This window comes from Fukomys damarensis, unplaced genomic scaffold (genome assembly GCF_012274545.1).
Source record: "Fukomys damarensis isolate Sample0158 unplaced genomic scaffold, DMR_v1.0_HiC HiC_scaffold_5, whole genome shotgun sequence".
Lineage (NCBI taxonomy): Eukaryota > Metazoa > Chordata > Mammalia > Rodentia > Bathyergidae > Fukomys > Fukomys damarensis.
Window position 1 is genome coordinate 2,131,555 of NW_022900917.1, and position 23,529 is coordinate 2,155,083.

The 23,529-nt window shown below is 48.6% G+C and overlaps 1 protein-coding gene and 1 long non-coding RNA gene across 4 annotated transcripts in view; one reads left to right on the forward strand and one right to left on the reverse strand.

The window, feature by feature from the left end:
• LOC117284503 overlaps window positions 1–21,407 on the forward strand; it is a 64,044-nt gene extending 42,637 nt beyond the window's left edge. The window contains exons 2-5 of one of the 3 annotated variants that reach the window (XR_004515612.1): window positions 8,748–8,933; window positions 9,598–9,668; window positions 16,948–17,340; window positions 20,871–21,407. This is a non-coding gene — a long non-coding RNA (uncharacterized LOC117284503). Of the gene's footprint in view, window positions 1–8,747; window positions 8,934–9,597; window positions 9,669–15,922; window positions 16,797–16,947; window positions 17,341–20,870 lie in introns of those variants that run through there. The other 2 variants (XR_004515611.1, XR_004515610.1) reach the window with 2 other exon arrangements.
• The window catches only part of Zfpm2 (zinc finger protein, FOG family member 2), a 267,807-nt gene continuing 244,931 nt past the window's right edge, over window positions 654–23,529 (reverse strand). Inside the window, exons 4-6 of the mRNA XM_033759763.1 lie at window positions 7,673–7,879; window positions 5,974–6,198; window positions 654–4,100 (exon numbers count right to left, since the gene is read on the reverse strand). Coding sequence (XP_033615654.1) covers window positions 1,654–4,100; window positions 5,974–6,198; window positions 7,673–7,879 — 2,879 coding nt within the window. The 3' untranslated portion in view covers window positions 654–1,653. The remainder of the gene's footprint in view (window positions 4,101–5,973; window positions 6,199–7,672; window positions 7,880–23,529) is intronic.

Below are 23,529 nucleotides of genomic sequence, written 5' to 3' on the forward strand. Positions count from 1 at the left end.
AGCAGGGACATCTCCACTGGTTGGGCCACGTTCTGGCATCCTAGGTGGTGGGAAGTCGTGTCCTGGAAATGTTTCTTCTTAGAGAAGATGGCCACAAATCAGACACCTAAGCCTTTCATTGGTGTCTGTGACTTGCCTACTGGGTTATGGAGAAAGGAGTGTGATGTGGCCGTGAAGTCTGTGAGCAAGATGGAGCCCCTGGCCTCCTTAGCTTTGGGATGCCTGCACTCAACACATCTAATGCGTAGGGGTGCCAGAAAATGAATATATCCCTGATTAACAGGCCTTCAAATGGTGTGCACTGATTCTGCACTGATCTTTCAGGTTTAGTTTCAATATTAAGATACCTGTGTTGATTCATTTGAAATTGAGGCAGGATTATTAGCATCAGTGGGTTCGTCTGGGACAGGGTGGTGAAAAGAGGAATAGTTTTAGTTTTGGGGATTGTTCTGTAGGACAGAAATCCCTGACCACAGTTGGGGTCCACTGAATTAAGCAGGAGTCACCGCCTGTTTAGTAACCAGTCTGGCAGCAAAGCCTAACATGTAACTAGTCTAAGTGCTGTTGTTTCACCTGTGGCACACGCAAAGCCCTCTGGGGCCTTTGGTACCGACGATCAACAAGGAGGCCAGACTTCTCCAACAACCTGGAATTTTATTCCATCCATATACATGCATAGTAACAACATTTGTTGAGAAATTATTTCTATCAGAAGTAGAACATTATCTTTGTGATCACCAGGTGCAGTATTGCTACTCTTACTTAAATAGATCTTCTATATGAATTAAATTCATACTTGCAGCATTGAGTTCAGGGTTTCCCTTTAGACTGTGCCTTTCAAAAGATAAAACTGGTTAATACTACCTCCTTCCTTACAATACTGCTTCCAGTAATTTTGTTCATCTTTACAAAGTATTGCATTTAACAGCAAAGGTTTAAAAATCGACAGCTGCATCAGCGAAAGAAAATACAAGTACTGTACAAGAAAAAAAAAACTGCCATCTTCATTTAACATACATGTTTAAGATTAAGAAATGGACAGAAATATACGGCTACATACAAATGCGAAGCCTAGTGCCTAAGACTGTGTGTATGTGCTAAAATATAAAGTACAAACAGGGCCTGATCATCCAAAGGTTGAAATCTTAAGGCGAACTCACAGCATGTGTATTTCGAACATCTTTGCAAGTTATATTTTAGCACATACATATATCTGCAACAGCATGAAAGGAAAAAATCCAGATACACAAGTGCTTCTGAAGCTATGTTTAAAATGCTGTTCTGTATTGTCTGTGACTATTTTCTTTAAAACCTATATACAGTGCAAACCATATGTGCTACACAATAACTATACAATAACATTACAAATGACTTTAATATAAAGTTTTTAAATAAAAAATAACATAACCACAGCTATGAATACTGCTGGTAAAATAAATTAATTCTTTGAAAATGGCACCAAGAATACACTTTACTAATGGACTGTAATGAAATTACACCTCAAGTCTTCAGGCCGGCCGTTACTGCATTAACTTCTGATCGCCAGACGTAACTCCAGCAGCTCGCTGTGTTGTGTTGTGCTGTGTCCCAGACCGGTTAGAACGACACGCTGAGCACAGTACCAAGGTGACTGCTGTGTCCGGGGTCCATGGTTCATTTGACGTGTTCGGCGGCATGTGACGAGCAGTAGAACTTCTTGTGAGTTATAAAGTTCGAGAGGTTGCTGAACTGGATGTCACACAGCCGGCAGTACTTGCCGCTGCCGGGGGCCGGGGCTGAGCCGTTCACGCCTTTCGCCGTACCGGACAACTGTTCCTCGGCAGCCGGGGCGCCCGGGGACACGTTCTCGTTCGCCGCCAGCGGGTTCCCCGAGATCCAGGAGGGCGACTTGTGGCCCTCGTCCTGGGCCGGGTTCTGGGGAATGTCCTCTTGCCGCGGCGTGGTGGCCGGCCTCTCCTCCAGCCGCAGCCCCCCGTTCACTATGACCATGCCTCTGCTTTTGGGCACAGCACAGCCATTGGAGGAAGCCTGGCCTTTGGGAGACTGGCTTTCTGCAGTTGTGCTTGGCTCCGCATCAGCGCTGTGCACCCCAGGGGGCCCGGAGAGGCCGTCGCTGGGCCCGATGCCGTAGTACGGGGAGAGCTGGCCGGCCGCTTTGGCCTTCTTTATTGCTCCGGGGTAAAGGCATTGGGGTAGAAGCAAGTGTTTGTTCTCTTCCTTCGCAGCAATGAGCTGAGCGGCTTCACTGAAGACTCTGAGGCCTTGAAGGGTCGCCAGGTGGGATGAAAATAAGTTTCCGTTGGGAGAGGCCTGCTTCGGGTTCCCGTTCTTCTCACACTTGACGATACTTCTCTCGTAGCCGGCGTCCGGGCTGTTCCGTTCGCTCTCCGGGTTGGGGAACAGCTCGCTGCGCTGGTGGGCCGTGACCGGGCAGAAGTTCTGCTTGTGGGCCAGGTAGTTCTCCACCTTGTTGAAGCTGATCTTGCACACGGTACACTCGTGGTAGTCCAGCAGCCGTTTGGGAGATGCGCTCGTCCGCTCTGACTGGGTCAAGCACTTCTTGCTGAGATCGATGGGCGCGTCCAGCTCCAGGCAGGGCGCGCTGGAGTGGGAGGCGTCGCACTTGGACGCGGGGCCGCATTTGCCGATGCTCAGGGACGCCTCCGAGTGCTTGGACACTATGCCGGGGAAGACGTCGCAGCGCGGGAGGTAGCACTCACCCAGCCCGTCGGCGGCGGGCTCCTGGCTGGAGCCGCAGGGGCTGCCAAGGCTGGCCACGTCCAGGAAGCGCTGCTGGACCAGCGCGGGCCTCTGCTCTTGCTCAGGCAGGCACATCTCGTACATCTTCCTCCGCTTGCGGGTGCGCATGGCCCTCTGCACGGCAGGCACTTTGCTGGACGCGGACCTCTTCAGCGGGGGGTCGTGGCGCGTGGCGCAGTAGTACTGCTTGTGCACCATGTACGTTTCGTGCCGGCTGAAGGTAATGTTGCACGCCTCACACGTCGTCTTATTTGGGTCGCTCTCCCCGTCCACCAAGGGGACGCTGGCATTTTTCACATCGACAGCTTTTCCGTTCACTTTGTCGTCACCGCTGTTGGAGGTGGAGAGCTTCTTAGCTTGGGTGGAAAAGTCCTTGTCGTGGCCCTTCCCGTTTGGCCCAATTAGATCCAAGACTGTGGAAGAGTTGATGCAGGGACTTTGAAGAAGCGGGTTCTCGGGATCCACAGCGTGAGCTGCTGGGGTGAGGAGGCCGATGGAGGTCTGGGCCGTGTTGGGGCTCACCGCTTCTGGCATCTTTTCTGCAACCCCAGGGAACTCTGGGGACTTGGCCATCTGCTGCCACCGGCTGCTGCAGTAATGCTTTTTGTGCACTAGGTAATTATCCAAATTATTGAAGGTTATGTTACACTCAAAACAAGTGGCCCCCTTGGGCATCAAGGGGCTGTAAATGACGGGCGGGTAGCTGCTGCTTCCGTGCCTCAGTCGCCTGTGCACCAGCTCGGACATCTTGGCTAGGATCTCGGAAGCCTGCGGGACCATCGTGATATCTTGGGGAAAAGCAAACTGAGATAGGAAAGGGCCCACGGGGAAGGAAGGCCCCATGTGGGACTGGACCGGAGAGGAGGCCAGCCGCGGGCTGGAGGGCTCCGACTTGATTTTCGTATAGGAAAAGTTTTGCTTGTTCGTCGCAGGCTGTATTTCAGGCCTCTGGGTAGCGAGGAAGAGCTGGGTCTTTTTCTCACACTTGTCCAGCTCCGTGTCAGAGCTGGCGTCTTTTGTCTGCATGGCCTTCTGGCTCGGAGGGAGCTCGCCTCTGGCCAGCGCGTCTGTGGCCGGCTGCACACCGTCTTCTGGTCCGCGTGGAGACTGCTCCAGGTCGCTGTCCCTTGGCAGTTTGCCTCCAGGGCCGTGCAGCTCCTGGTGCGCCAGGAGCTCCCTCTGGGTCTGGAAGCCGAAGTGGCAGTGGCTGCAGCGGAAGGCAGCCTGCGTGAGGTGGGAGAACAGGTGCTGGTGGAAGCTGATCACGGAGTCTGCCGTGTGGCTGCACACGGTGCACTTGAGGCTGGCTCCGGGGGGCAGGAACTCCTCCATCTTCACGCCTAGGAGACACAACACAGTGCACTCAGGACCCGCTCACCAGAAGTTAGGTGCTCCGCAGGACCCGTTGTCTCCCAGAGGATAGGCACTCGCTGTCCGAAACCCAGTGGGATACAACGGTCTGGGCAGGGTGATGGCTGTCGCTGCACTTCCTGTTCTCCACAGCGCCTCTGTGAACATCACGGCATCCGGGTGGGGTCAGGGCCATTGTCTCCATTTTATGGTTCAGGAAGGAAACTCAAGGAGGCCCAGAGAGTTGATTATGAGACTAAAGCTAGCAAGTGATGGAGCCAGGTTTCCCCTACATCAAGTAGCCATTAAAAACTTGTGTGCAAGTAGTGAGCACACTGTTCACTAGAAATGGTCTCTACGCAAAAGAATCCAAAGAGGAACCACCTTGCAGAGTAGTTAGCAGCTCTCTAACTTCACAGGTATGAATCTAGGACTCATCTGTTGAGGGGCAGGTGTTTGGGGTGGACACCAGCCACTCACCAAGGTCATTTGGGAGCAGCACCCACTCTGATCAGCTGCTGCTGTCTCTACTCAGGTGTGGAACACAGTGACGGTCACCAGGCCAGCCCAGGGCACCAAAGCCCAGCCCGACTACCATGTGACGGCAGACCCCTGAGCCAGGCTCCACTCCTCCACTCCGTCCCACAGACCGAGATGAGAGCTGTTTTCGGTATTTATAAGCTGGACACATGGCAGCAGCCCCAGTGCTGCAGTGGTAACGGGGGACGTACTGTCCTTTCCTCTTTGGTCCAAACCTCGTGTTTTCATGTAGCTGAAAGGACTTCTCTGTTGCTGTTCTTTCTGTTTTGCATCTGACTTTATTCCCTACCTGTGACCACCACCTGTCCCTTCCTCCTCTGCTTTATGACTCCCACGAACACAGCTCTGGTGGCATCGTGAGGATGGGTGGAGGAGTGATGCTTTGTAGGCCCAAAGGAAAAAGCCTGCCCCTGTATTGGACCTTGGAGTAGGAGCCAGTGCTTTTAAAACTTAACATCTATTTCAGCAGACAGTAGCTAGGGAGTCACGCAGTGTCCATGAGTTTGGAACCACGTGTGTACTGGTTTTCCTAAACTCTAGTTCACCCCATCCAAGAGTGTATGTTCTAAAGTTAGTATAATGATGTGAACTTCACTGACTTCAGTTTTATAAAGAAGTATCACGATTAGCCTTCTGTAAGATTAAACTAGCAATTGCTGGCATCTAATTCTATAACACATGGGAATTTATTTTGCTACCTTGCTATTAAGAAATAGCTTTTGAAAAGCATGTTTGTTTTTCAGCCCTGTTTTTCTTTGGGAACATAGTACTAAGAATAATCCTATATTTTAGAACTACTACTAGTAGTTCTATGTCATAAAAGTCAACTAACCTCTAACAACGCATACTTTGGAAGTCAATGACATTTCATAGTTCATACTTATACATTAACTTCCCTGAAGTGTGACTTCTTGTCAGGGCTATCAAAATAACCGCTTAATTCCATGTATCCAGAGCCTGCTGATTTGAGTTTCGTGTTTGATGTACCCATGGGAACACTGTGGTCAGTTTCCACAGGTCATCTGATGTATGCAGGAAGTGCTGGTGCAGTTCACAAAAGGGTTGAGCTCATGCCTTTGAAACCATGTGCTCTGCCTTAGCAGAAATCGTGGGAGGGTCAGGCCATGGTCTGGGCATGGTGGGGTTAGAAAAGAAGTCAGACCCAAGCCCTCTGCCTAAAATGTTCTGAGTATAAGTGGCGTAAGGGAAGTCTGCTTAGTCAGCAAGAGAGAGAGAGAAACAGACAGATGACAGATGGACAGACGGAAAGATGGACAGACAGACATGCACGGGTCTGTGCGGGAGCCCTGGGCAGCCCCTTACCGCTGTGAGAGCTTAGGTGAATCTCCAGGGCACGGGTGCTAGAGAAGCTCTTGGTGCACTGTGGGAAGGGGCATAGGCTGGACCCCTGCTGGGCGACGTCCTCGCTCTCTTCGGACACTGGGATGGCTTCGCGCTGCCTCCCGCTGCAGTAGTACATCAAGTGGGCCTGCAGGTTCCGCTCGCTGCGGTACCAGATGCCACAGGACTTGCACGGGAAGATGTCCTCTGCAGGAAAGCACAGGTGTCAGCTGCGACCTTGGGGCCAGCACTCAGGTTCTGACCTGGGCAGTCAGACTCCGGTGCTGGTTCGGGCTTGGGTGCGGCTTCACAGCTCAAGAACAGGCTTTCATTTAATATTTTGTACTTTTAGCACATTTGCAGTACAGGATGATTACATTCCTGGCGGAGCTTGGTGCACGCAAGTAATAGCTGATTCCTTTAAGCAGTCCCTCCCTCCACCTCTTGACCCCCATCTATTTTTCTGTGTGAAACAGTGTTGCACTCTGCAGTTTAACTCTCCACAGACTCTTCAGAAGGTGGGGCTGCAGAAGACCCTCATGCTAAAAGCATAAAATATTTAATTTTATACAAGTGCTTATGGTTTAGAAAAAAACGTGCCCTTAAAATAGCGATGTAAGTTGCTTTATCTAATTGCTAAAAGCTAAAGCTCTGAGGGTGACAATAAGGACAGCCCTGCTGCCAGCCCTCGACGTCCTTGTCCAGTTACGAGAGTGTCTGCACGTGCAAGGCTCCGTGTTGTGCTGGCACGAGACGGAGCAAAGACCGGGCTGCCAACATTGAGGACTTTACCATCTGTGGGTCAGTCAGGTCAGCGCCTGATGACTGTTCCCACGGAGACATCTGGGGGGTGTGTGGGGTAAGGAAGGGGCTGTGACCAGTGAAACCCCACTTAAGAAAATCCTTTACCTCAAATTCAGGTTGGGCTCACAGTGCTTTTAGTTCCACACTTTCCGAATTAGTGTGAAGATCAAGTAAAAAATCAACCAGATGCACGGCAAGGAATTCTAGTCGCTTTAGCTGACATCTAAGTATTCGTTAGATGCATGGGGGTCTCAGAGCAAGAACATAATTATTGCTAATATTTTAATCATTTTAATATTGAAACATATTTTCTGTCTTTGGATTTACTCTCTACACTAGAATATCAGGAGTTTTTCAGGATATTTTTGACTACAGGCAATTTTCCTGTTACCTACTAGTACTGCTATTTGTTTGTCTCCTAGACGTGCATGTTGCCCTTGTTTTCTCCTGGAGCCCAAGAGGAGTCGATCTGTCCAGAACACAGATCCTGGGCCTCCTGGACCACTGCTTTTCTGCCCTACAAACTCCATTTTGTGCGTTCAAGGAGCACAAATGATACTCAGTATCCATCGTAACAAACCAGGAGCACAAAGGTAGATTTTTCCAGGCACACTTTAGAGTTTTCATGTGGAGTATTAAAAAGTTAAATGCATTTTCTGTCTCTCCTTTGTTTTAATTTAAAATTAAAAGGCTATACTTTATGGTGTGTCTATTCAAACCCTGCCTTTGTAGCTTTGATTTTTTTTCAAGTTTCTAACCCCGTGGCCTCTCAGGATTACTATCCCTCTGGCATGGAAGCTTCTGTGGCGTGGTGGGCAGGCTCCGTGAGTGCTGTGGCAGGGGGGCAGCAGTGTCCCAGTGGGTGAGTGGCACTCACTGTTGACGATGGCCGTGGGCAGGATGGAGGCCATGGCGGCCTGCTGGGGCAGCAGCTGAATGGTGTCGAGCAGCCGCGCCGGGTACATCCCCTCGGCCAGGCCCATCTGGCTGGCGGCCTGCAGCCTGGAGTCGAAGTCCACTACAAAGGCCACGAGCTCCTCGCCCTCGGAGATGGCCTTCGTGGTTGTGCACCACAGCTGACCCCCTGCAGGAAGAGAACGGGCACTGTGACAGGCGCTGGCCTGTGTGTCCTCACTGCCTTCTGTGCCCGGCCCCTCCTTGCAACCGCCTCTGGGAGGACGGATGAGGAGACCGAGCTGTCCGGACACCGGTAGAGGGCGGGCCCAGCCAGTGCGGAGAGCTGCCTCGGGAGCCCCTGCAGCTGCCCCTCAGTACCCTGTGGAGGTTCCATCCTTCCCCCCCCAGAGGTCCCACTCTGCTGCCCTCCATCTCTTCCTCTGACCCCTCCAGTTCTTTTATTACCTCAGTACCACACGCCCCACACTACAAAACAGGTCGCCAAAGCTCCAAAATCTAGAAAGTTGAAATGAAACTGCCTCTGCTTTGGCCTGCGGCCACTTGGGCATGCATTAGTTTGCTGGTTGAGCCCTACTTCTAGAACAGCCTTATAACGTAGGTGCCTTATCTCTCTCCCCCTGACTGAACTTCCTGAGAAGATATGCCCAAGATCCTTTTCGGAGAGGCTTATTTCAATAAAGATTTGTTTAAATGAAAAGAACTCTGTCTTCAAACACTAAGATATACCCTGGCTTTGCACTTCCAGCGGTCACGTGTGGTGCATTAAAAAGAAAAATTAACTATGCAGGTCCATGTTGTAATGTATTGGAATGTGATAGTGAATGCTCATTTATTTGGCATGTTTAGACAGCAAAGCACTTATATTTTGTTATCTACACTCTCAGGCTTAGATACGTATCCTGTGCAGTTATGCCTGAGATCACGAGGCAGACCTGATGTTTTTCTTTGTATATATATTGGGAGGTTGTATATTGTACTCATTAAGCACAAAAAAGGGACCCATTCTGATAAGTCATATTGCTGTTGTCTTTCAGCATAACTGTCTTTTCAGCCACACTTCATTTTTCCCACCCTGGGAGAACATGGTTTTTAAACAACTTGTGGTAAAAATCTGGTGGAGAAGATAACAACAGCATGTCACACGGCAGTCACCAGAGGATCAGGAGGTAGTTTTACAGAAACCCTGGGCAACTCGTCAGCCAGCTGATTAAGTTTCAAAAGTAAGCAAATAAAACACCACCTGAGAGTATGTTTGTGAAACAGTACAACTACAGTCATCGAGTTTGTGCCCAAGTTTCAAATTAAGACACAAATATATTGACATATTAGAAAATAACCTATTTTTCACTTTCTGAAACTGAAGGGTTTACTGTGGTTCGGTGAAACCTTTCCTCTGGCATTCGCTGATTTACTTTAGAACACCGGGAGCTGTGCTGCATCCCCGGGAAGGCGTGGCCGTGGTGCTCACAGGGCTGCCCTTTGCCCACGGCCCCGGGCGGTCGCAGCTGCAGGGGGTCCCCTGTGATGCCCCCCATGCAGGCCCTGGAGCTGGGCTGTGGAACAGGGCGAGAACTGGAAAGCAGGAAGCGCAGCTCAGGCCCTGGGTTTCAGGGACGAATCCCCGCCACCCTGAGCGGCGCTGCAGTGCCAGGCAGGGGCTGCAGGGGGCGCCCGCGGAAGCAGGGAGGTCAGCGCCAGCACCGGCTCATCTGTCACCGGCACAGGCCGTGCAGCAGGGTGACGGAATGCTTATGCTGAAATTCTGAACAGATCCAATAAATAAATAAAATAAAATTGTATCATATCAAGTACAAAGTAAACAAAAAACGGTTTTTCTACAATATTAAATGACCCGACAGTGGTAATACATTTCTGTGTTTTCAGATGTACTCAGCAACGTTTCCTGTTTGATCACTGTTATCACTTTATCTCACTCTACGGTGGAGGCAGCACAGGTAATTTTAAAGGGCCGAATTAGGCTGCAAGCGCTCGCTGCAGACTGATGGAGTCGGTTCTCCGACACCACCCGCTCAACGCGCAGTGTGCGCCCCTGCCACGCGGTGAGCCCGGGTTGCCACACCCGAGGAGCGGGTGATACTTCGGGGCCTGGGCGGACACCCGGAGTAGCTCTCGCTGGCTGGTGGAGCGGAAGGAGTGCGGGTGGGCGGGGAAGCGCAGGGCGGGAGGAGCCCGGTCCTGGTTCTGAGTTAGGAGGGAAGCGGTGGCCACTGTGCCCGGGCAGCCCTTTGGGTGGCACCAAAGCGGGAAGCTAGGGCCTCGCACGTTCCTGAGCTGTGACTGTGGCCCCGGCGGCATTTCCCACAGAAAAGGCACGGACCAGGCTTCCTCCCGCGGCAGGCTCGCAGGGGACCAGGTTTGCGTGGGAGGGAAACGCTCGCTCTGTTGGTGGGTGCTGCACACTTATTTGAATGAGCGAACACTTTCCTGACTTGGCTCTGTGGGGCAGGAATGCCTCATGACCACCGCTGCAGCTGGAAGTCTGAATCCGTTGCTGAGAAGCGTAAATTCTGGGGTCCGGGAGAGGAGCGAGAGAGAGGAAGGTGCTGTGGAAACGCCACGGCTTCTGGCTGGGAGGACAGGCAGGCCGAGGCCCCTGAGGATGGCGATCAGCGCTGGGTGTGAGTCAGGGGCCCGAGAGGCCAGGTGCTGGGCCCATGCACCACACCCATCTAACCCGATAGCTCCTTTACCGGACAGGTGGACCTTCCCTCCCAGTGGACCTGAAACCTGGGAAGGTCAGTGAACTTTCCCAGACCTGCACGCGTGTCCCCGACTTAGACTTTTATGTATCTAACTCCAAAGTGTGTGTGATGCATGTATTCACGTGTGTGTGCGTGCATGGGAATAACGAATTGTTTTGGAAATGTAAGGTTTACAAAGCTGCAGTGCATGCAGCAGGCCATGGGCGGCTGAAGAAGATACATTGTTGGGGAAAGAAGGGCAGTACTTGGGAAGTGGCCAGCTCGTTCTGCATGCCAGGGACACTCTTTGCATTGATGTGGGGACCCAGGGAGAGCCCAGATGAAGAGAACAGGGTACTGAGGGTGTGAACAGAGGGGCTGCATCATTAAACCAGGAGAAACTTTCTGGAAAGTTCGAGGAGGCTGACCCAAGAAAACGGCACTCCCAAAATCAAAGATTGGCTCTTTGGAACGGGTTAGTTTTGAGCTGGAGAATTTAGAATGCTCAGGCTGAGGGAACTTCTCCTAGGGAGAGGTGGCTCTCACATTATAACATAATTTTGATGACTAATTAAGTAAAGTCTCTGAAGCATGGCTGCTGGGGACCCCAGAAGTGGGCACGGGTCCTGGTGCTCCACCTCTGAAGGGCTGGCGGGAAACTGTCACCCAGCATTCTGCCTGCTTCTGCCTCCGCGGGATGGGCTGACATCGGGCAGTGCCCCTGGAGGAGCAGCTTCCAGCTCCATGTTTTGGAGATGAGGTAAACACTGCCAATCTTAATGTACCCTCGTGTGGACTGCAGTAGAATTCATCTAAGTGAAAAAGCAATTTGAGTGCATGAAATGCTAAGTCGAAGTGATATTTTGGTATCTTTTGGTATTTTACGCCCGCTGGCCTCATATTTGCTGAGAACAAAGCACAAGATGTCACAGTTGGCTTTAGTATGGAAACATCACTATCACAAACCCAGAAAACAAGTGCTTGAGGTGATATAGAACAGATAGAATCCATGTGCACTGTCTGAGGGGATGTACAACTGCACAGTATGGTGACTTCTTAACACAAAAATGGAATGACCCACGACTTAGCATTCCTTCCAAGTCCCGCTACCCACCCAAGAACAAGCACACAACCTGGGAGGGACATCGGAACACAGGCCCCTGTCAAAGCAGACTGTTCACAGTGACTAGAGTCATCTCCAGGGCCGAGAGGCCAGGACGCCGGGGTGCCTACATGCAAGGGGGTGCTTTCCCATCTTAGAAGAGAAGGGCATTGTGCTGCACCTCCTGAGAGAACAAACACTGAGTGAAATGCCAGTCACAAGATACATCTTGGTTCCAGTTGTACAAGGTGCCTAAGAGGACAAGCACAGTGGAGAGAAGGGGTTCCTCGGCCCAGGAAGAGGGAGCAGGAGTTTCGGATTTGCAAGATGGAAAGTTCTGGGTGGTGGTACAACTTTGTTAATGCCACTTAAAATGGTCAAGTAGCAAATGTTATGTTATTTGTATTTTATTACAATTTTAAAAATCTATAAAAGTTATGATTTTCTCACTAAAATGCATCCTCTGTGAATCTAGAACACTTGTATTTTTAGTCACAGCTAATGGTAGAAATGTGACCTTTATATGGTGCTTTTTAGAGGAGATGGTTTAAAAAACAAAAAATCAGATGGTCTTCCCTTTCCTTGGTTTTCCAAGGTTTTCTTTCTTTCTTTTTTTTAAAATAGGGAAACACCTGAGGCAGAATACTTATCATGAAAAGAGGTTTATAGAGCTCACAGTCTGGAGCTGAAGTTTGAAGCACACAGGGCCAGCTCTGGGGAGCTCCATTGCGGTGGCTGGCAGTGCATGTGTGAGGAAAAGAGCTGGCTCTCAGGACAGGAAGGCAGAGAGAGGCTGAGCTCCCACAGTCCCTTTCAAGGCTATGCTGCTGGCTGACCTCAGGATCCCCCAAATCCCACCTCTTAAAGTCCCAACCTCCAGTTCCCCAACCCTGCCGACCTCGGACACAGCAGTCTCTGTGGGAGCAACAGCGCCCAAACCACAGGTGGGAGCAAAGCAGCAGTTACAAACCCTTCCTTGACGGGCATGCACTTAGCAAAACACAGTTGAACTAACAGGAAGTTTACTTTGGCTTTGTTAACTGTTTTCTTTTGCATGAATTTCTGCTCTGAAATTTTCTGATTTGCTTCAAGGTGCATCGCCGACTCAAGGTTCTGCCTGATTCCAGTGTGAGTGGAGGGCAAGGAAATGTAAGGCATCCAAGGGATGCGTCCTGTGACTGTCACGGCAGGGTGTGCCCAGTATCCCCTAATTTAAGTCAAAGAAAATTTCAGCGTATGAATCTGCTCTAGTGGTACAGAACATGGAAACAAAGAGCACTGTGTAAAGATGCTGCGTGCACAGCTGACAATATATTTTACTTGACTGATAAAATTCTTATTACTTTCTTTGCATTGCCATTCAAGAGTAAACGATCCTGTTTTATGGAAGTCCTTGTTAATAACAGAGGATTACTGGCACCTGAAATCACTGCACCTTTATTTGTCCTCAGTGCAAAATGCCATAGAAAGCACTTGACAGGTGGCTGGGAGGGTTTAAATATGAGGCTGATTATTAGTTACTGGAACATTGTTTTACCCACATCACTATCAAGGGCAGCCACAAAGCAGACGCCTCTAGATCATTGCAGCCCCATTGTGGGCAAAACACTAATCCGAGTAATAATCACAGTGGGTGAGTGGATACCAGGTATGTGCCACACACCGCAGTGTGCGAAGACTTGGCCTGCGTTTTCTCCCAACAAAGCTTTTACTTATTCACACTTTGCAGTGAAATCATGAGGCTGGGACGGTAAGTTGTTCAGGATCACACAATTGGAGGAGAATTGGAGGAAGAAAGAAAAAGAGACGCAGGAGCTGTGATTTGCACAAGCGTTTGGACGGAGTGCTCCTGTGAAGAACGAGGCGTACACGTCACAGCGCCACCTGGTGCTCGCTGCAGGACGCCCCTGCACCTAACTCAGATGCCTTTGATGATTCCAGTCATCTCTGAAGCAGAAGTACTGGTGGTCCCCTTTATAAAACAGCACTGGGCAGATTACACACTGACGTATGTGGGGCTGCTCAGCGCACAGCTGCCACCTGAAGAATCATGGCTATACCATTTGTAATGCACACGTGACTTCCAGTTCCCTTCTAACACGAATTTCCCCTTGAAGCTGCTCGCCCTCAGAAAGCACTCACTGTGTGCCCGGCACTGTTCCGAGCTCTTCACACCAATGAAACACGCTTGCTACTTATAAATCCTTTGTGGCATCTTCCCAACTCCCTGCCTAAATTGCAACTGAGCTCGACGTGACAGGGCGGCCAGGCTCTGCCTGACGGGGGACCCCTGCTGTGATCTGGACCAGGCTGTAGATTCCCGCGGCGCAGAAGCTGATCAGCGCCTGGCCCTGCCTCTGACCAAGCCAACCAAAACCTCTGGGCATAAAGTCTGGGCTGCAGGTGCTGTTTTGACGCTCACAGAATGCCTCCCCGCCTGGACAGCTCTGGGGAACCAGGTGGGGGATGCAGCGCAGAGAGGGTCTGGGGTGAAGTCTCCCCATGGTCCAGTGTCGCTGGACGCCCCTTCCTGTGACAGCTGAAGGGCGGGGGGAAGAGTGAAAGGGTGAAGATAGGAGGACAAACAGGAGGTAATGACTCGGCATCCTTTCTGCCCCATCTAGTTTGGAGCTTAGAAAATTAACAGATCTCACCTGGCCTTTGCAGTGTCTCTGTATTATTTTGAAGCTACGTAACTTATTATTTGGAATGATCAGTACTATTGCATTCCTCCGAATTGTGGAAAGATCACATTTTGCAAACTGGAGCAAAAAGTCACCCCCACTGCATGGACACAAAATCTTTATCAAGACATCAGGCTGTGAAGCCGCTATCTGATACCTTCCTCCCCTGGCCGGATGGAAAGGTTATTCTGGGCTTCTCTCTGTCTGTCTGGGCGGCAGACACAGTCACTCTCCCAAGGCTTCACATTCCCATCCCTCTCCATTCCCCAATAAAGGACAAATACACCCAGGGTCCAGTCAAAAGTAGTAACAACTAACACCCTGTGGTTCCTGAAAACCCATGGGCCGGCTGCTCTGAGTAATGTATGTGATCAAGGTTCTTGTACAAACAGATATGGTTCTCAGCAGGAAGCTTATAAATTTTTCTCATAATTGCTGTCAAAACTGCAGTGAAGTGTACTACAAGTTTTGATAATGAAGAATAAAGCCACAGTTCAAACTCGATTATATTTTGGAAATTCATGCTCCCCTCACTAGAAGCAGTGGCCTTAAATATCTGCCCATCCTGCCAAATTTTTCACTTGCACTTTTTATTATTTATGAACTCGGTGCCTGCACAATGTCATGCAGACCTCTGCTGACAAACTCTAATTAAGATTAAGACAGGCCTTTTGGAAAGGATCCCATCATTAGCAAACATGATAAACACAAAAATACTCCCTACTTGTCAACCAGGAGCAATTCAGTAACCTAACAGTATTATCTGTTGCTAGGTTACAGGGCTGACAAAGCTTCAATTACATTGTTTGACCAATACCTATAGAGTTCTGTATAAGCAAAATGTATCCAGAATAAAAGCATTTAACTTCATCCATGCTATCTGCAATTCACAGCTTCTTACAATGGTAAAAATCAGGTTAATAATTACATAGCATGCTGAAAAATCTTTTCCATGTGCTATGTCTATACATGTTTCTTTCTAATTTATCTATGTGACTGATAGGCACTGGCTTTATAAACATAAGGAAAGGCAAAGCTGCCTGAGGCTGTAAACCTCTACCACACCTAGGTGGGCTCATCAAGATACAGACCCATGCTTAGCACAAAGATACACAGCAAACTGAGCCAACTAGGTCACATTTAGGGTTTTGCATTTCTCTGCTTCAATGTGCAGAAGGATAAGGAGCCTCAAACTAACAGAGAGGGGACCAGTATATGAAACATTAATTTAAAAAATAAGAAACCCGTATGGTCTCACCTAGCCATACAAAGGAAAGCGATGGTTTACTACAATAAGGCATTCTGAATGGCCTCTCTCAGGACGGTCTTTCAAGTTGAAGTTATTTACTCCTATTCCACAGCATTAGGACATCAAATCTCCCATCTCTTTTCTAGGCTGGGAGCTCGGTGGGGGGGATCAGTAAAACAGCCTCCCAAACAGACCCTTGACAGGGGAAAAACAAAGGGAAAGAGCCACGTGTGTGAAAAAAGGTAGTCTTTGTGAACCAGACCTTTGAGATTATTTTACTGTGGGTGACTTTGGGTGGTTTTCACAGACATTTGGAGCAAAAGTAATTGTGTACTATAACTGAACTGCATTCTGAATAGCTCTGGCATAAAGAATATTATGCTCTGTAGTAAGTCACTGCAGCAGTTTGATTTCTTAAAAGGAAGAATGGCATTCCTGCATTATCTAAAAACTCTATCTCCTTCATACACAGTGCGAAAAGATGGTCAGCTGGTGACCAGAGCTTAGTCGATGAAGATTACAGGAGTGCTGGCCTGTGGGGCGAAGCTGAGACCTCCTACGCACATTCTGATGAAATTTAAGTCCTCTGGAGGAATAAATGAGCAGTTTCACACACACACACACACACACACACGCACGCACGCACGCACGCACACACAGTATTTCCTAGAGCCAGAGAAAAAGGGAATACTTATCTGGCCATGACCTTCTTTTATTTTTACTAAATACAAACACGCACATCATGCCTCCCTGTGAAATATAATTTTTTCCTAAGTGGGTAGCAATCGGTCAGGGTAATTCCCTGAAAGCTAAACACTCGCCCTATTTCAACAAGGCACATGCTCCTGCCCAGATCTCAGTGTAGACACGAACACAGGACGTATATCTATACGTAGCCACATTGCTTCATACAAATTTTATAATGAATTCAACTCCAATACGGTTGAAATTCTTGACAGAAAAGCAGTGTGAGGAAAGGAACTTATAAATTATGGGTGCCCCTTCTTTGAAAACCGCTTTGGAGGTTTCTTTGTGCTCTGGCAAATACAGTAGGACTATGAGGTATTGTGTGCGTCCTCCTGCACTGCACCTGATAAAAGAATAAAGAGCTCTGACATATTCTTAAAACAACAGAGGAATTAAGGGGAGACAATGGGCCAGCTGCTTCATTAATACAACCAAAGGGAGCCCCACAGAGGAGTTCAGATAATTACGTACCACTCTTTTACCCCCTTTTCTATAATAAAATTGCTGAAGATGTATTAACCATTCACAGTTGTGAGCTGGATGCGTGCACTTGTTTATCTGGAGCTGATTAATGCCTTTTTTCTGTATGCAGCAACATGCCAACCCATAGTTTACCGTACTTTTTGAATACAACAGAGTAAGAATAATTGATAAAGATCTGCACAATGCATAGCAATAAATCAAAACCATTTTGCAAAAGGTCTTTCCTGTTTTGTAACCATCTTAACATTTTTCATTTGTGCTATATAGGCAGCATGCGGTGTTTGGGGCATTCAACTTCCCATCTGGCCTCTGCTTTGGGAGTGGCCTGGCAGCTCCCAGGCAAAAGGACCCATCCCGCCTGGCTCTTGGTGTTTGGAGCACAGGACAGGACAGTTTTGCTTCGCTCTTGAAGTCCCCCTTTCTAATCAAGGGGCATGGACTGGTGGCACCCTGTATCCTCCACTCACTTGGTGTAGAGAATGAAAGCAAGCCTACTCTTTATGTTAAAATACAACTTGCAACTTGCTGTGCAAAGGCGACACTCCCAAATCTCTCATCAGTGGCCAACGGGACATCTAATTGCTTAGCTGGGCAAACGGGACCCGTTCCTGACTGCAGAAGCTGGATAAAAACTACGTTCCGGTTTACTCCCAAATGTTTGTAAGTACGCTTACATCAACTCAACTTTCAAACTAGAGGTTGCTAAGCCAGGTGGTCAGTTTCAGTGCCGCTTACTCTATTCTGATGATTTTAGGATCTTCATTGAGAAACAGAAGTAGAACAGGAAGCAGGGACACAGAAGGATAGAGATAGTTAACCGTGTTTCTAAGACAAAGAGAAGATTTTGCTTTTACAGTGCTACCTACACTCTAGAATGTGTCCGCGGAGGCGTTTCCTCAGAACTCTGTGTACTGTGTCCAGGTTGTTCGAGAACACAGTATACTTCATTCCAGCCACGAAATCTGTCTTCTCAATCCAGTGCTGTGTTCCCTATTAGCTCTGTAGCTTTTCCTTGGATATTAGGAAGTAAAACATCAAAAGCAGCTCAACAGATATGAGGAAGAATGACTTTAGGAGCCACTGTATCTTATTTATTTGAATATTGTTGGTTTGACTAAGTCCACAAAACTTGTTAGGGTGAGAAGGAGTTGATGGACATGATTGAGCAGGGGCTTATGCATTATCACCATAAGCACAGGATTTGAGCACTCTGTGTTACGCTCTCTAGCCTCCTGACAGTGTACCCTCTTTCCCTCACTACTTGGGAAATGGACTTACTGAACTCTCTGTGTTATCTGTCATTTCAAATCCAATATGTTTTATTTCTTAATATAAACTTAACGGGTGATACTGGTCTGGGCAGGACTCAAGAACAAAGAAATATCAGCATCCTAATTGATCTAAAGGAATTAGCTATGTGACAGAGAAATCAGTACTGCTGACCCATTTTATAGACAAGAATCGGAGCTGGGCACCTCCCACACTGTCCTGTCTTCTCCACGCACACCCTGGGGCCCTAGCTCATCTGGGATCCAGCAGATCTCTTCCTCAGGCTTGTGTTCTCTCCCAGGTACTTATTTTTTTCTTGTACGAATAGGACTCCCAAGGAGATGATTTCCTTTCCCCTTTGAAAGGCAAGGAAATCCCTCTAGAACAAGCACTGTCATGAGGTCAGATCCAGATTTTTGCTGAAGCGCCCGGCACCAAGTTTAAACCCACAGATTAAAAAAGTGGGAGAACTTTCTGCAAAAGTTTCTGAACTCATGTTGGAGGGCCTGAGCCTTGAGCCGTCAACCCTGGCTCTAGTCAAACAGATAAGATGATTTTACGGTTCCAACAGAAAGCCTGGAATCTTTGCCACACGGGGGCCCTCAGAAGGCCCCCACACCACGGCGGCCCAGTGTCCACCTGGCTGCCTGGCAACTGACTTTCGGGGACCAGCGGAAAGGTGACATGGCCCCCCAGAGGCGAGCTGTCAAATTCTGCCTGCTGCTGATAAACTGATTACAAAGCTGCTTAAGGCTGGGCTTGTAAGCAAAAGCATTTATCAACTAATAATTTGCAATAAGCTGATGTCACTCCCAGCTGAGCCCCTAACTGTCTTTACCATCTGCCTATTAAGACACCATTCTTCATCTACAATCGGGAGCAGAAGGGGGAGAATCTCCACCACAGTACCCAACTCGAAAGCTCACGAATGGCCGGCGTGCATCCCGCACTCGCGTTAGGACTCCCATGTTGGGACGGCTTCATTTCCAGCCCTGCCCAGCCCGGGATGCTCAGAAATGAGGTGGAGGGCAAGGGCGAGGAGGGAAGGAAGCCTGTGCCCGTGCTCTGCGGATGAATCCGTTTCGTGAGTTCATGGCAGGAGGCTGTTTTTAATTTCTCCCTTCCCTTCTTCCGCCTCTGTGTAAACAGCCATCCAGGAGCCTGATGACCACCCCCGCCATGACGCACCAGCTGGAAATGAACCTCTGTCCCTTTGTCTGCTTGTCCATTTTCACTAAACTTCGTTGTTTTGCTTTTTAAGAAAAAAATTTTAATTCCAAGAGGCTCACCGCACTTCCCCCAGGAGCCGGCTTGGGAGCAGGGCGCAGTGGGGCTGCGGGTCCCTGGGGAAGGCGTCCAGCTGCTCTCTGCCCGCTCCCCTCCTGCAGCCGGCTTCCAATCGCCCACCCTTCGCATTTGTAGATTCTCCTTTGCTCCGCCCTGAGCGCTGAGTGGAAGAGTCCAGAGACGAAGCCAGGCTAGTGGTGCACTTCCGTGTGTCTCCGGGAGCTTCTGTGCAGCCAACACCACTCTGTGCCTTCACTTAAAGTTTTATGTACATTTACCCTAATTTTCTCTTTACACAAATTCATTCGATAATAAAATTTAATAGCAACACAGGATTAAACAATCTGGCCATTGTTGCTAGTTTGAAACCAGAGGTATATCCTTGCTCGTACGCCTCTGCTGTCCTGAGGTGACCCTCGACGGCGTCCCGCTCACAGACAGCGCCCCTCTGTGTGGCACAGGGGCCAGCCGAGGGTGTCGCAGCCCCCCGGACAGGGACAGCGGCCACAGCCAAGATTCCTGGAATCGTGCCCCACAATCTGGGGTGACAGTTTGCATCTTATTACAGCATGTAATTTCACATGCATGTTTGTGTTTATTTCATTTTTATAAGGGGATTTGTCCTTTTTACCACCTGCTGTCAGTAAAGCTGAAGTCCTCAGGGGGAAGGGACCTTGCTTGGGTGCTGCTCTGAGGGGGCAGTGCCCGGGCCTCCCTCCGGCCTGGGCTCGCGGATGGGTGGGCACAGTGCTGCGTGGCCCTGCTCCTTCAACACCAGCACTCGAGTCTGACATAAATTTTAAACGCTACCTTTCTTATTCCACCTTTGAGGACTTGAGATTCCTGGATCATGGAGATTTTAAAAAATTAATAAGATATGCAGCACAAGTGAGTGCTCCAGTGTGCCAATTTATAATCTTTCAAAAGTGAACAAAAGCTATAGCATCATTTAACACATGACATGTGATGTATTTATGGTCCAGCACAACACAGATCAAACTCCTGTGCTTTTCAGCTGCTTCTCAGTGCACACAAGTGATGGGTGGTGCTTTGTTTATGTGTCTGTAAATTTCATTTGAAAACTTCTCATACTAAGTGGAAATTTTCATGTCCGACACAGGCACATTCAGAAGATTTAAGTAATTATCCCATCTACATATAAAACTTTCATGATATCTACACTAAAACAGGGGAACTCAATCCGTTCCTTATTGGAAAGGTCACTGAAGCTCTATACCAAGGCAAAGTTAATATATAACGGTTTATAATAACAGTTTCATGTGAAATAAAGGATATTTGTAACCTAAGAAACCTTCTGAATTTTGCCATGGAACTTTCCCTGTGTTCCTGTCTCTCCCCTTTGTATGTGTACACACGCGCGCGCGCGCACACACACACACACACACACATCCTAGTCTCAATTTGAAGTGACTGAGTAATGTAGGAAAAAAAATAGTTCTGAAAAAGTGCAAACCAGCAGATGGCGCTCTGCGCATTCTATGAGTGGAGCCCGCAGGAGAAAACACAGGCTTCCTTACTTTATGTGAGTCCACCTTCAGTGTGAGATTGCTCCACCACGCTTTAGGGTCCCCCAAGATTCATGTTAATTGACTAAACAATTTTGTGATTTCCAGACTCTCCCCACGCTCACCAAAGGGCCCTGCATGCAGTTCACGTGCCGTCAAGAAGACAAAGCATAAAGATGTAAGGACCCCCGGGCAGGGAGAGGGGAGGAGCCCACGTTCCTGGGGTGTAAGCAGAACCCGTCAAGTTTTCTGCTTGAAAAGACCATTGCCACTGCTTTGCTCCTGAGCGTCCTGCTTCGTGGTGAGAAGAAGACATGGAAGTTGCTCTGAAGGGATTTGTAATCTGCATCATAAATGTTTTCCAGGCCTCTCACAATAAAACTCTTTGTGCAGATGTTTGCCGATCCCTGGGATGCATATTCTGCCTCCAATTTTTGTAGAAAATGTTGTGTGTGTGTGTGTGTGTGTGTGTGTGTGTGTGTGTGTGTGATAGTAACAAGCAAAACTGAATAGTAAAGACTGTGATATATGTGTTGCTGTACAAAGCCGATCTGAAGCCATGCTGCTTTTCTTCTCTCCTTGCTGATGTCCTCCTCCAAGGAGAAGAAAACTTTGCTCTGAACTTTGAAACTTCAGTTTTTTTGTTTTTGGGTTTTTTTTTTTTTTTTTTTTTTTGGTTTTTTTTGTTACTGGGGATCGAACTTGGGACCTTGCGCCTTCGAGGCAGGCGGTAGCACCACTGGGCTAAATCCCTGGCCCTGAACTTCAGTATTTTCTAATCATCACCAAATATCTGTAAGTAGCTGCATCTCACTCCCTCTAATGACAACTGAACAACAGGAGGAATTCCCCGGAGCACCCTTACCAATCCCTCTCCCGCCCCACTCCCCGGCCCCAACACCTCACTATCGCTCTCCCATGGACTGTGCTTTTCCACTGGACTCCAGATGGACCCTGAATATGTTAGGACTCCATCACGGTGGGCTCCTCAGGGGAAGTCTGGGACCAGAGTTCTAATTGTAAAGCTGTTGGAAGTGGTCTCAGTATTTACAGATTCAGTTGCTGAATTTCTAGCAAAGCGCCAGTGAGAGACTGCAGGGAACCTGAAGCCGCCTTGGAATCACGTTAAGAAGCACTAAGTTGTGCACTACCATCCTCTGTAAGGCCTCCTCAATGCATACATTTTTAGAATGTGCACGGTGCAGTTACTTTATAGTCTTATTACCACTAAAGCACATTAGCATCTGTAACAAATTATATTAGCAGTAGTAAAAGAAAGGGAATTAAAAACAAGTGCTCAGTCAACACAAGAGCACATCCTATAATTTCAGAAGAATGGGGCTCCAGGCGTTGTAAGTCCACAGACGGGCAGGGAGGGAGTCCTGGCTCCATGCAGCTCTGCACCCGACTTCAAGGTGACCCTAAGCCCAGAGTCCAGAGATGGAGTGGAGGGCTTGGCAAGGCAGCTGCAGACGAGTGGGGGATCTTGGGGAAATGAACCACAGAACCTCCAAATTCCACTTGCGTGATGGCCCAACCAGAGCCCAGCGATTTTCCCTAGGACAGCTATGTCTCCTGTTTCACTGTGTAGTTTGGAATGATGAATTTTTCTGCGTGCTGATTTCACAGAAGGCCCAGGGCTGTACTTAAGGATGTACCAATTGCTCCTAGCAGGATTAACAATAAAATACGGAGTCTTTATCCAAGACAGGTACAGAAGTCCTCAGGTTGTGTCACAGGGCTCTAGAAAAACTTGTTAGAGCCCCTTTGAAGACTAGAGAAAGACATCCTGACGTGATGTTTCACGGGCTCTTCTTGGCTGGACTGTGTGCACTGCGTAAATCAGGTTCACGTTCTGCCCGGCATTTCCTAAGTTACCTTAGATCTGATCCCAGACTCGGAAAAAGGAAACCAAGACCAACAAGGAGTGGGAAGCTCTTCAGGCAAGATTGTCCTTAACAGAAGCAGTGCAGCTCAGGTGGAAAGCCAGGGCCGTGTGCAGGGGAGAGAGAGAGAGAGAGAGAGGCCACACCAGGAAGTTCATCAGAAGATGCTGGGAACAGTTCTGTGGCAGCTGGGTCACCACAGCTGTCTTTGTTTACTCTGCCCGGGTGGAAGGCACTCTTCACACTTGAGTGTTTGCATCCCAGGGAGGCGGCATGGGAGCGCAGTGGGACCTAGGAAGCGATCCAGACCTGGACTCTCCAAGGGAAGGCAGGAGTCCTCTTTGCTTTCCGAATCTCCAACTGAGGATGGTTGGTCGAAGTTCAACCCAGCTACCACAGGCTGAGCAGGGTGTTTTGTGTTTGCCCCTTTGTTTGCTTTGGCAACCAGATGCCTAGAATACTTTACAACGTGTTCTGATCTCGAATATCTAAATGAAGCCTTTGGCTAAGGTTAAGAGTTGTCAGGATGGTCTTGCTAGCGGTAAGACAACTCAGACAACTCGCTAGGCTCAGGAGCAAATAGTTATCAGTTTCTATGACATTGTTTAAACACTGAGTGGTGATCTCAGTTTTACTCACAACAATAGAGAGAAATCCTTGGTCATGAGCTGTGAATTGAGTAGAATTTTAGAAACTGAATAGAAATAACATTTTTGAGCAAAGAGTCACTTGGCTTTAGTTTATGCTCTTTTTAGCTACTTTTCTTTGGACCAAAGCCTTTGTAAAAAACATTTGTATCTTCTAAGACGTTTATGCTAGGGGGTGGTGTAGCACCCAGAAAAATCCACTAGGACTTTGCCAGTCCCTGCAAGGTCTCTTCC